The sequence below is a fragment of the Tubulanus polymorphus genome, chromosome 7 (genome assembly GCF_964204645.1).
Source record: "Tubulanus polymorphus chromosome 7, tnTubPoly1.2, whole genome shotgun sequence".
Taxonomy (NCBI): Eukaryota; Metazoa; Nemertea; class Palaeonemertea; order Tubulaniformes; family Tubulanidae; genus Tubulanus; species Tubulanus polymorphus.
Window position 1 is genome coordinate 18,154,689 of NC_134031.1, and position 11,589 is coordinate 18,166,277.

At 37.6% G+C, this 11,589-nt stretch overlaps 3 protein-coding genes across 4 annotated transcripts; 1 reads left to right on the forward strand and 2 right to left on the reverse strand.

The window, feature by feature from the left end:
• Positions 1–1,457: 1,457 nt before the first annotated feature.
• LOC141908632 (putative palmitoyltransferase ZDHHC24) lies at positions 1,458–3,336 on the reverse strand. The gene has a single exon (XM_074798742.1). It carries the CDS (start codon positions 3,226–3,228, stop codon positions 2,377–2,379), a length of 852 nt encoding a protein of 283 aa, XP_074654843.1. The 5' UTR covers positions 3,229–3,336; the 3' UTR covers positions 1,458–2,376.
• Positions 3,337–3,442: 106 nt separating this feature from the next.
• On the forward strand, positions 3,443–6,401 carry LOC141908830 (surfeit locus protein 1-like). Its single transcript, XM_074799050.1, has 9 exons — positions 3,443–3,569; positions 3,707–3,799; positions 4,243–4,364; positions 4,541–4,732; positions 5,090–5,159; positions 5,241–5,288; positions 5,718–5,832; positions 6,096–6,177; positions 6,261–6,401. The coding sequence occupies exons 1-9, from the start codon at positions 3,519–3,521 to the stop codon at positions 6,319–6,321; spliced, it is 834 nt and encodes a 277-aa protein (XP_074655151.1). The 5' UTR covers positions 3,443–3,518; the 3' UTR covers positions 6,322–6,401.
• A 180-nt stretch (positions 6,402–6,581) lies between these two features.
• Positions 6,582–11,131, reverse strand: LOC141908492 (multivesicular body subunit 12B-like). Of its 2 annotated transcripts, XM_074798576.1 has the most exons (11): positions 11,007–11,131; positions 10,739–10,884; positions 10,218–10,328; positions 9,795–9,888; positions 9,556–9,685; positions 9,310–9,378; positions 8,975–9,040; positions 8,170–8,339; positions 7,808–7,869; positions 7,662–7,712; positions 6,582–7,576 (listed from the first exon to the last, which is right to left on the reverse strand). In XM_074798576.1, exons 2-11 carry the CDS (start codon positions 10,820–10,822, stop codon positions 7,517–7,519), a joined length of 897 nt encoding a protein of 298 aa, XP_074654677.1. In that variant the 5' UTR covers positions 10,823–10,884; positions 11,007–11,131; the 3' UTR covers positions 6,582–7,516. The 2 variants fall into 2 exon arrangements, with proteins under 2 accessions (XP_074654677.1, XP_074654678.1); XM_074798577.1 differs by lacking the exon at positions 8,975–9,040.
• Between the last annotated feature and the right edge of the window lie 458 nt (positions 11,132–11,589).

An 11,589-nucleotide genomic window follows, 5' to 3' on the forward strand; every position in this document is an offset into this window, starting at 1 on the left:
ATTGTTGTATACACCTCAGGGGAATGTGTTGGAGCTGGTCAAACATGTTTCAGTAATAGAGGCGACTCTTGCTGCGGCGGAAGACTGTGCGCCTACGAAACTCCTACCGCCTCTATTAGCCGTTGTTTTTAGCAAACCAATCCAAGTACGTATGGAGAGGTTTCACTCAAATTTACGGTAGCTAATCTACAGTACACCGTGTCCGTTGATTTGCTGATGTCTCGTATTTTGCAGGCGGATAGGGGTTAGAATGTCGTCACGCAAAAAAACCGAGGCAGATCTACACCGAAAAGAGTGGATTTAATATCTTTAATGGATGAAATAAACTTTATTGAAGATGAAATTACGACCTTTTACTTTAATTTAATGATGTCCAATTGCGACGGGTCAGGCAGTTTTTGAAAGGTGACTGAGTCTTAAAAGAATCGGGACTTGGAGGAATGCCTGCAGGATTAATCGAGGTTGACGGTTCGTTGGGTGTTAATGTATACTCGGATTAGAAATGATTCAGACTACATGTTGATTTGCAGATAGTACCACAAAATGAACTTTCTTAGAAAAAGATTGCAATCCGTGGAGGGACCGGCTCACCGTCAGTGGTGTCAGATCATGACCGTCATGTGATGCCCCTATTTGAATAGACTGGTTGCCTGTCTCATTCAATATGTGTATTGAAATTGGTTTGAAGAAACAGGTGTCCAATCTCCCCTCCCCACAATGAAAAATACTCTGACCTCAAAGTGAAAAAGGGGTTCAATCGTGTAACATAAGAAACAATGAAATTTGATCTGTTTGTTTCTGGATGCTTGTGAAAGAATATCGTTGGTTTCCTCTAAATCTATTTTAGTCGTTGCATGAACCGTAATGTCTATCAGTCGTTTCTAACGAAGCTGAATTTCACGACTTGAACAAAAATTAAAAGAAATCAAATTGAATCTGTGTTTGATTAAATCATCACTAATTTATGAGTAATTGAATTGAAATTTACGAAATAATCACTTTCGATTCGATACAGAGAATTGTACATTACATGACACATAACTAGAACATTTTCTAAATGTGAAATAGTCGGTTGCGATGAAATTCAGGAGCCTAATCAGCCACTCTTATATGGAATCACTCATTTAGACTGAACTTTGTCGCCGAAACAAAGAATAGAAGTAAAGCTAGAATTATTTGAGAAAATCAAATCCGGGAGCCGGCATGGAAATTACCGGTATGGCAGCACATACCCTATAGATGCGCCTTTACGAGAGAGAGACTGAAGATGTCAAAAATACATAAAGATACATAAAAATGTATTTTTGAGTATTAATACCACCTGTTCAGAAACAATTCAATACTAGTTTTCGAATCCTCGATAACAACGATAAATACAGTAGAGAAAAAAAACATTCATATTTTAGTGAATGAATATTTATTCGTTGATAAAATATACATTTATAAAAGCTCTAAAAATATATGATTAAAATATACATATATCGTCTTCTAATCACTTGTGACAAAAAATAAATATGTTTGCGATCAAAATACACAGGGATCGATAAGTCTAGAATTAACGAATTACTTTAAAAATTTTCTAGTTATATGTCATGTAATGTAAAATTCTCTTAAAACTGATTACTTCATGAATTTCTATTCAATTACTCATTAATTAAAGACGATTTAATCAAACACAGATTCAATTTGGTTTCTTTTCAAGTCGTGAAATTCAGCTTCGTTAGAAACGACTGATAGACATTTTCCATGCAACAACTAAAAGATTTAGTGAAAACCAACAATATTTTTTCACTATCATCCAGAATCAAACAAATCAAATTTCATTGTTTTTCTTTACTACACAATTGAACTCCGTATTCACTTTCAGGTCTTTAGATAGTTGTAACGAACATCATGAGACTTCAGCAAGGCGACGACTTATCCAAATGATAACTTGTAAATTGAATTAGAAATACAAATTGAGACTAGAAAAGGAGACAATCTTAATAATGTGACGACTTTATCCAAATGATGACTTTACGCTTAGTCAATTGAATAAGAAGTACAAATTGTGACAATAATAGAGATGATTTCAGTAATGCGACAACTATGACAACTAACAATAAGTAAATTGAATTAATTTAAGAATATGAATTGGGGCAAAAATAGAGATGACTTCTGTCAGTGATGTGATGAATGACTTATCCAAATGACCATCGTGGACCTAGGTCCTAACCGGGGTTTTGCCGATTTTCAAGTTGGTTATTTTTAAGTAGAATCTGGTGAAAAATAACGAATGTACAAAAATCTTGAAAAGGTTTGTGATATTTCAACTGATTTCATCAGTAATAATAAAGAAAACTAACGAACATGATATAAACAACCGTGAAAGATTAATTAAATAGATTTTGATTGTTCTCTCATTTCTTTGGTCGTGAACTGGATTCCGTTTGATGGTAAAACACTCGCGACAAACGGCGTAAAAATCGCCAGCTTCCAATTATCTCCGAAAGTCTGCGCGACGTTATCCTCCCAACCGAGGTCGTAATCTCTGTTCGCGTCGTTGAATTCGCGCGACGTTTGACCGTTAGAGACCAGGGTCACATGACGCGCAGTCAACACGACCAGTAAACAAGTCGAGATCGTCGACGCGGTGAACGTGAAGTTTAAAACGGCGGAATACGCGTCGATAAATCCGAATAACCACGTGAAAAACGGAAAGATAATCCCCGGAACCGATTTCAATCCGTCCCGATCGAAATACGTGACGACGTGCGGGACGTTTAGCCAGACTCCGGCTACGGCGACGCCTGCAGCTCCGTACGATACCAGATTCAAGTAGAATCGATGATTCGCGTGTCCGACGCAACCGCCCGTGAATAAACAGTGATGATCGCGTTTCAGGACGCATTTATCGCACGTGAAACAGTGATGCGATCGAGGAGGAGCGTTTAACTCGCACGAGTAGCAGAAACGCCATCCGCGAGGTAGAATCGCCGGCAGTATCTCACTGCCGCTCGTCACATCAACCGTCACCAGTTTGTAAATACAATACATTGAGTTAACGTAACTGATCAGTGAAATCAGTTGAACTAACCGATACGCGAGTGAACCGGGCGAGTGAACTTCGGCTAATACGACGCCTACTTGAAAAAACAACAACCAATGAATCATAAACAGTAAACTGATGAATCCAGCGACTTCCGTCGGTCTTTTCGGTAACATCAGTGATTTCAGCGTCGCTTCCATTTCCTTCGCCTTGATTCGGGTCGAAAATATCGCTTCGAACACGAATATTCAATATATTTCGGAGTTACAAGTTTCTTGTTTCTTTTTCATTTATTTCCGGGTTCACTAATCGACCAAAGCGCCGTCTTAAATTCAATCCGACTGCGTGTTTTACTGTACAGAACTGTCCAATTCCGCGTTTTTATTATGAATGTGTGTGGATGTAACCGGCTCAAGGTCGTCGACCGTACGTTGTCAAACTTACGAAACAGAAACAATAATTGACTGATTGATCTAATTAATCTATACTGATGATGTTTGGAACGAGAAGAATTCTTCAAGCTTCGAGCAGCAAAATAAATGTAAATCTTCACAACGACTGGGAATGGCGGCATCTTCTCAAATTAACTTTCAAACTCAAATAAAAAAACAAACTCTTTCCCTTCTCTGCTGGCGTCAAGTCATACAGTCTATGCCTTTCTGTTCTGACTCATTTCAGAGATTGGTGTATGGTGGGAATACAAAGCGACGATGTATGTCGATACATTTAAACTCCTCTACTAGTAAACCGGATAGAGCTTACGTTTTACTCGTGAGTAATAATTATTAGAAATTCGAATGATGTGTAATAACAAAAGACTGAGATTGTGTCTAAAAGACTGAGGTTCGGGTAGTCTGAATACTGGAGGCTCAGTTTGGCCTTAGACGTTGTTTGTGGAACAACTGCTAGATACTGGAATATGCATCAGTCTAAGGGTGATCCTCTAGGTGGTCGAGGTACCCTATTTCACAGTTATGAGTTGAATTTATTAGAAATTAATGCTGTATTTAAGAATGGTCAGTGTCCACAGGGGCTACTTATGAACTGGCTCAGATTTTCAGTTCCTGGCTGTTGATAATGTCATGAGATTGGCACCATATTTAAACTGCAAATTAATTCAAAATACCTCAGTTTATCCGCTATAAAGTTCCGATAAACAACTGGTTGTTACGGATTGGACAGTCAAGTATTGTGTTTGTTCTAATCTTTTATAGGTCGTTCCGGCTGCTTGTCTCGGTTTAGGAATTTGGCAGATTAGACGTCGTCAATGGAAACTAGATTTAATAGCGGGTCTAGAAGAGCGATCTCGTACTGAACCGATACCGTACCCCTTAGAGTAAGCAGAATATCTGGTTCTAGACTTACTAACGCTCGTTCTACAGTACTCTCGTTAAAATTTCTCTCTTAATCTTATGCTAGGCCTATGTAAGATAAACTTGTTTTAACTTCGGAGTCGAATGTTAACCCACAACTTAGGAGCCGGATGCTGGATTTCATGAAATTTAATTTCAGCTTAGAAGAGATAAAATCTCTGGAATACCGGAAAGTGATCGTTGAAGGAGAATTTGATCATTCGAGGACCGTTTACATCGGACCACGTTCATTACTAGAACCGGAGAAAGAGAACAAACCCGGTACCCTCGTGGGGTCGACTTCGCAATCCGGGGTTCACGTTATCACCCCGTTTAAACTGAAACATCGAAAGTAAGTTTCCATCATAATTATCGAATATTTAGAGAGCTATTATTTGTGTTTCATTTAGTTGTATCAAGTAAACTGCAGGGCCTGCTTTTATAGACTGGTATTAACTTTAGCCCGGGGGTTAACTCATTTGAAAATGAATTGAGTTAGCCCCCCCGGGTTTAAGTTAATACCCGTCTATAAAACCGGGCCCAGGCTTGTCTCTGATCTCATATGACGGATTCATTCATTTTACTTCACGAGATATTAAGTGAAATCCCGGAGCAATCAGAGTGTGCCATATTATTTGGAGAGGGTCCTACTGTATTTCATTTTACATTCAAAGTTTGTTTCATGTGTATTTGTTTGTTTTATTTACAGTTTAACAATTCTAGTCAATAGAGGTTGGGTAAGACGTAAATACATGTACGCCGAGACTAAACCAGGAGAGGTAGAATTTTAATCATAGCTCGTTATTTTCCTTCCATTGAAAATACATCGTTAACAATGGTTTAATGATTCCGCGTTGTAGGTAACTAGACCTGTGAAACTGGTTGGTGTTGTCAGACTTACGGAAAAGGTAATAGTTTTAACTAATAAACCGCAGGGCTGGGTTTCATAGATGTGGAAGAAAAATAGTCCCTGGGAACATTTTGAAATTTGTCAGTTATAACCATGGTTTCTCATTGTAACTATGTTGGTTGTCACCCAAATTGAGGATTTACCTCAAGGGATAACTTTGATACCCAATCTATGAAATCGGGCCCAGGAATTAAAACTGGACTTAAATCTTAAAATGGCAATAAGTTGTATTGTGTACCAAAGCGGGCTCAGCCTGAGACATTTGAAATTTAATTGGTACCATGGTTGGTGTTTGTCTTAGCAAACTTTTCAGCAACTGGCCTTTTGACCATGGAACTTGATTCATTGTATGAAACTTCTCTAGGCGCAATATAATAGTTAATACTAGGTGGTTTATAAAAGTGGACCCTGTTTTTCATATTTCTAGAGACAACCGTTCGGTGCTAAAAACCCATGCGTTGGTCTCGAGTGGCAGAGAAGAGATATTGAAATGTTATCTGATGAATTGGGTACAGCTCCGTTCTTCATTGATGCTGATTTCAGTAAGTAAAAAAATAACATCAAACCCGCTTAATCCCATCGGCTTAATCCGAAATTGGGTCTAATCCGGACATTATTTGCAGTCCATTTGTTCATTAATATACGAGAAGCTGACTTTTAATCCGGATTTCCCGTAAACCGGATGAATTTTGTTTGTCCCAAAGTGATCTGAATTAAGCGGATTCTACTGTAGTAGATTGATTACATACCAGTGAACAGTTTGTTTCAACAATCAGTTATTTGAAATTTGAATGTTTCACCATAGATTCGACAGTTGAAAATGGACCAATCGGAGGACAGACGAGGATTACTATGCGTAATGAACATTTATCATATATTTTCACTTGGTAAGAATTTCATCTTTCATTTTCAAGAATCGATAATTACCCCGAGACCGAGTTCGACGAAAATATGGTTGTTGTTTTTGCAGGTTTTCACTAGGTGGAGCTACTCTATGGATGTGGTTTAATAGATTTGGCCGGCGCGTATGATAATGGATACCTTTATGAAATTGTTTGTAAATAGATTGTACCGATGAGTGAAATTATCTAAAAAAAATTATCATAGGAAAATAGTTGGTTAGTTTTCTTAGTTTGATGGGTCATCTCATAGTATCCTTGAGGGCCGTCTTAAAATATCATTCCTACTATATTCATGAGGATAAAGATGTGCTGAAAAGTGCTTACTTTTGCCGAAGTTGTAGTTTTTGACATCAGTCACAAAAAAAAACTTGAAACGAAAATGATTTGAGTTACAAATAAAGCTGGACATTTATATATACGGGATATTTACTTCAAACGCGCGAAGATTTACAAAATTTACATCATTTTGAAAATAATACATTATTTACACAAAGATTTAAGAAGCAGCTATACCATTACAGTTTAAGTTATTGATTACCCGGTATCACATTGTAAAAGTATAGTATAGTATATTATACATGTAACCTTAATGCACTCTGACCATTCAACTACATCACTCTCATGAAGTAACACAAGAGTTTATTAAAATTGATTTGCACGAGTTTGAGAAATAACAATTTCCATATTTCTACACAGATTTTGGGCATAAACAGTTAAAGAGTTTTTAGACTGTTTGAGGAAATACAAGAGTTTTGAGAGGAAAAAGAAATTTTCCCTAATCCTTAATCTACGTAGCATTCTAAATACTGGATAAAGTTCTTGATATTGATTGTTAATATTACAAGAGAATTCGTTGTTTATTCAGAGGAAGAAGACAGAAGATCTGTAAGCCCTGAGAGAGCAATTCGGAGCAATTTAAAACGAATGATGTCGACAAACATTTTCAGAAACATAGGCAGAGGGCACAGTTTTTGGGGTTGAAAATAACATACCTAATTTTGATTTCATATTACAGTAAAACCTCCCTTAAATGAACACCATTCGCCCAGACCCACAATTTACCTGTAAATACATCTGGACCTAATTTCTATAATTTCAATGGAACCTCGTTATAACAAACTCGGATACAACGATCTAAGTAAGACAATTTGATTAATTGCATACTGGGTATCAACAGACTATCGGTTTTAATGCGCAGATTTCCTGGTCCCCTGAAGTTTGCTGTAACGAGATTCCACCGCTTTGTGCTCAGCCCCACAGGGACTCACTCTAGTGAGGTTTAACTGTAATCTAAAGAATTTATGGAAATTAATGGTCATATTTTTCAATCGGGGGAAGATCGAGCAGCTATAGCCGTCTGTTCACACCGGAAACTGTGCTCATACTGAAAAAAATTAAACAAAATATACATTGATACATGCATTACATGTATGATTGACATGTTACATGTGTGACTGACATAGACATACCTCTTTCTCTATCTCGTAGAATGATTTATATTTCAGACTAGGCACCGCATTCTGAAACAATTCACACACAAATGTTCATGGTTAAAATTTAATTTCAAGTTTTTTTAAAGAGATGAATCTTTGTGAATAGTTTGATTAATTATTACCTCGTTATTTTCAGTCAAATTTGCATATTTCGAATTGAGCTCAAATGGTATCCCAGACAGCGCTTAAAGTAAGAGAACAACTGCAAATTAAAACTTATTACAACAAGCATGCAACATTCTTCAACACCTGGGCTCATTTCCTCATCCACTAAAAATTCGGGCCATTTCAACATCTATCAAAACCAGGGCAAGTAGGCTCACACATTCTTGTTCCATATTTGACTGGCAAGTGTGGAACTGGATCCTGAACTGTGGACTGGGCCCCGAACCAGGTTCAGAACAGCGTACCGGTTATTGCGTTCAGGGATGCAGAACTGTGGAACTAGATCCAGAACTGAATAACCCATTATAGATGTACGTACGTGATAAAGCTAAATGTCTGAGAAGAGTTGATTCTCTGTTGAGGACAGCCGGCGGAGGTGGTCGAGGAGGAGCTCCGTATGAAGCAGACGCGTTGCTAGACGACCAGTATTGATCGTCTGCGTTAACTCGGCCTCTCATCGCGTAAGGTAAATTACTCGCAGCCATTGAACTGAAATCACACGGTTATATCAGTAATACAAACATCAATTCTGATTCTATTTTCAACAAAAATGTTCATGGGTACACGAGCAGGGGTCTACATGTGCCTGTAACATGTACATTTACATGTATAACTGCGTGTAGCGTCTTAAACGTGCAGCATGCTGACATCGCTTAAAACAAAAAATTTCTAGAATAATTCAGGATTAATCAATAAATATCAAGAAAAGCATGTATCCTACAGTTTGGGTGGCGTTTGGCTACTACATAGAATGACCACAAAAACCCAGAAATCGCTTCTACACTGGGTCTATATGTTCTCTATTTGTAACAACAGAACAACACAAACCATGCTACTCTCAACACGTAAACAACTATAAAAAAACTCTTACTAAGCTTCATAACTTTCATAACTGGGAGGTTGATCATAACTGCAAATAAACAATTCTTAGTTTACTGAGTTATCAAACTCTCAATTCAGTTCTCAAACTCTCCGATATTCTCTCAAAAATGCAACCAAGTCCGATCTTTCATAAGGGTATGCGTATAATAATGATAACTGTTTTTCATTCCAAAAAAAATCAAAAACTGAAAAAAACTCCATGTTTCAAATCACTCTGATGTATGCGCGATAAAATGTCTTACTGCTGTATATCTGTAAAATATGGTAACTGAACTCTGTGAAATTCGTACGGCAAAAACTGCTGAAAACTATATTCAAAATAATCACGTTTAGAGTGTGGGTGAGAAAGATATTGTCGCAATTCAAACTGACAGCACACAGTAAACTGATTAGCTGGTACCCACTAAAAGTTATAATTGTACAAAATGATCTCAAATCCTTTGCGAGATTGAAATGTTTTTGTTCAAAATGAGGTTTGCCTCGGAACAACCGCTAGATACTAAACTAGGGTTTCCCAGTCTGGGGGGAGTCGATTCCCACCCAGTCTGTGAGAGTTGATTAGATTAATCAAACTTACCTGTTTTGATTCTGTCCTGCTTTTGAAACTGAACCCAACTTGTAGCAGAAATGCAAATCGTTCATTTCACTATTAAAAGAGAATATTGAAAATGATTTTGGTAGTGAGGACTGGATCCCTGAAGCTTCCAGTCTAATATAGTGTCAAAATTTGTTTTTTCCATTAACGGTAAGTCTTGTGAAACTACATCCCGAGATCTTTTAAAACCAGCTTTATCAATCAGTCAGAAACTTGATGAATACGTACCCTATTAATGTGTAACCATTCGGAGGTCTCCCCGACCTACTTAGAATTATGATATCGCTAATAGCTTCAGTCGTCGTCTGCCTGTCGGCCATCTTTAAACATATATTCTTTTTCTTTGTTGCTTTTTCATCTGAAGATTATAACCAAATTTATTCAGCGGTCACAATAACCAGGGATGTCAAAGATGTGGGTCCTTCTCCCTCCTTGTAATAATTTTTATTTCTATTTCACAGACTCACGTGTATCAATAGTAAACTCTGTGATTGAGAATCCGACTGGTATCACATCTCGTTCATTGATTAATGCTATATCAATTAACACATTATCCAGACCCTGAAATACATGATATACAGCAACATTTTGGCAAGAAATCTTAACATGGAATTGTGAACCAGTTCGAGAGCAGAACTGAGTCCTGTAGAACTGGATTCAGAACTGTGGAACTAGGTCCAAAACTGTGGAACCAGTTTTACAACTGTCGAACTGGATAGGCCTACAGTGTTGAACTAGATACAGAACTGTGGAACTGAGTCCGGAGCTGTGAAACCAGATACAGAACTATATAACTACTATTGACCTCAAAAGTTAGTTAACTGACACAGAGAATATTAAACCTGCATTGCTTGTTGTTATGGTATTAAATGTATATATGGTTGTCTTACGTTATTTTGAAACTGGCGTGAAATACAGACATATCGCGTGACGCGTCTCATTACAAAAAAACCATCTTTCCATAAATCGGCATCTTCCTGACGATCATACGATTTATCAATCTAAAAATCACACAAATATTCATCAGATTATTCGGAATGCAGTCTAGTATCCAGTTGCTCAATAGTTGGTTAGAGTTAACTAGTGGATAGTTGACATAGTGACAATTGAAATTTCCATCCTCCACTTTTCTTTAACCAATGTTTGAGCATCTGCAGCCACTGAGCGGCGCGCCTTGCTCCTTGGACCGAGTTTCACACAGTTCTTCATTAGCATTGACCCGCGTTACTGTGGTCGAGTCAGAACTGAGACTAGTTTCCCAAAAACGGATCAATTCTTAAATCAGTTCAAGGTCAACTGATTCAAATCAATGGTAAACTTGCGGAGCAAACCTTGACGAAATGAAGTTTACTTTCTTTTTCATTATAATTTCTAAGGTCCCAGGGAACGAGGGGTAGGGGGTGGTACTTACAACGGTGTATCCTGCAGGGCATGATGCTGGATCTGTTACTATACACAGACCAGTTATTGGACCAGCATCAGTAGACTGCTGCATCCTCTCTCAGTCTCCTTCGTCGGTCAGAAGTAAAAGCTTCTCCCCACTAATCTTCTTCGTTCCTTAAAAATTAATTCCTAACACATAATTCTATCTTATGAATTTTCCGAAATGAGAAAACATTTGATTAATCTCAACAGGGGGGCCTCGCAATAGAGTTTGTCTCAATAAAACAAATATTTACCCTTTAACTGTCAAAAATTTCAAATTTTGTCAATTTTTTCAAAAAACTGTCAAATTTTACTTCCGTGTTGCACAGTCCGGGTTACATTCCACGGGTCCGGTTCGTACTCCGCAGGTCCGGCGCCGTCGGCGCGCTAAAATAAAATGATGATAGTAGGTTCGAATCCCATATATGTGATGAGAGCGAGTTCGAATCTCAGACTTATCAAGACGACTAATATTATTCTTCTATATACTGTCAACATCAACTTGTTGATGAACAATACAGTTTTTGGGTTTGCAAGAAAAAAAAAATGAATATGAATACAATAAGAACTTTTTTATTGTTTTTTTTTTCAATTTTTAATTAAAATACACAATTAAACTACAAGTACTTCAATGCTGTTTTTCCTAACCTGTGATATTATATACATATAGTATGTTGATTAGGTAGGAAAAGCTGCGTGCACGTGCAAAAGAAAGCCTGCTTCCTGGTTTCTGTTCATTGGGAACATTGTGTCCTCGCGTTTGACGTACCGACCGGATGAGGACAACTCACAACAGATACCTAGAGACTACGTTCACCGCTATCGACCATTTTAAGT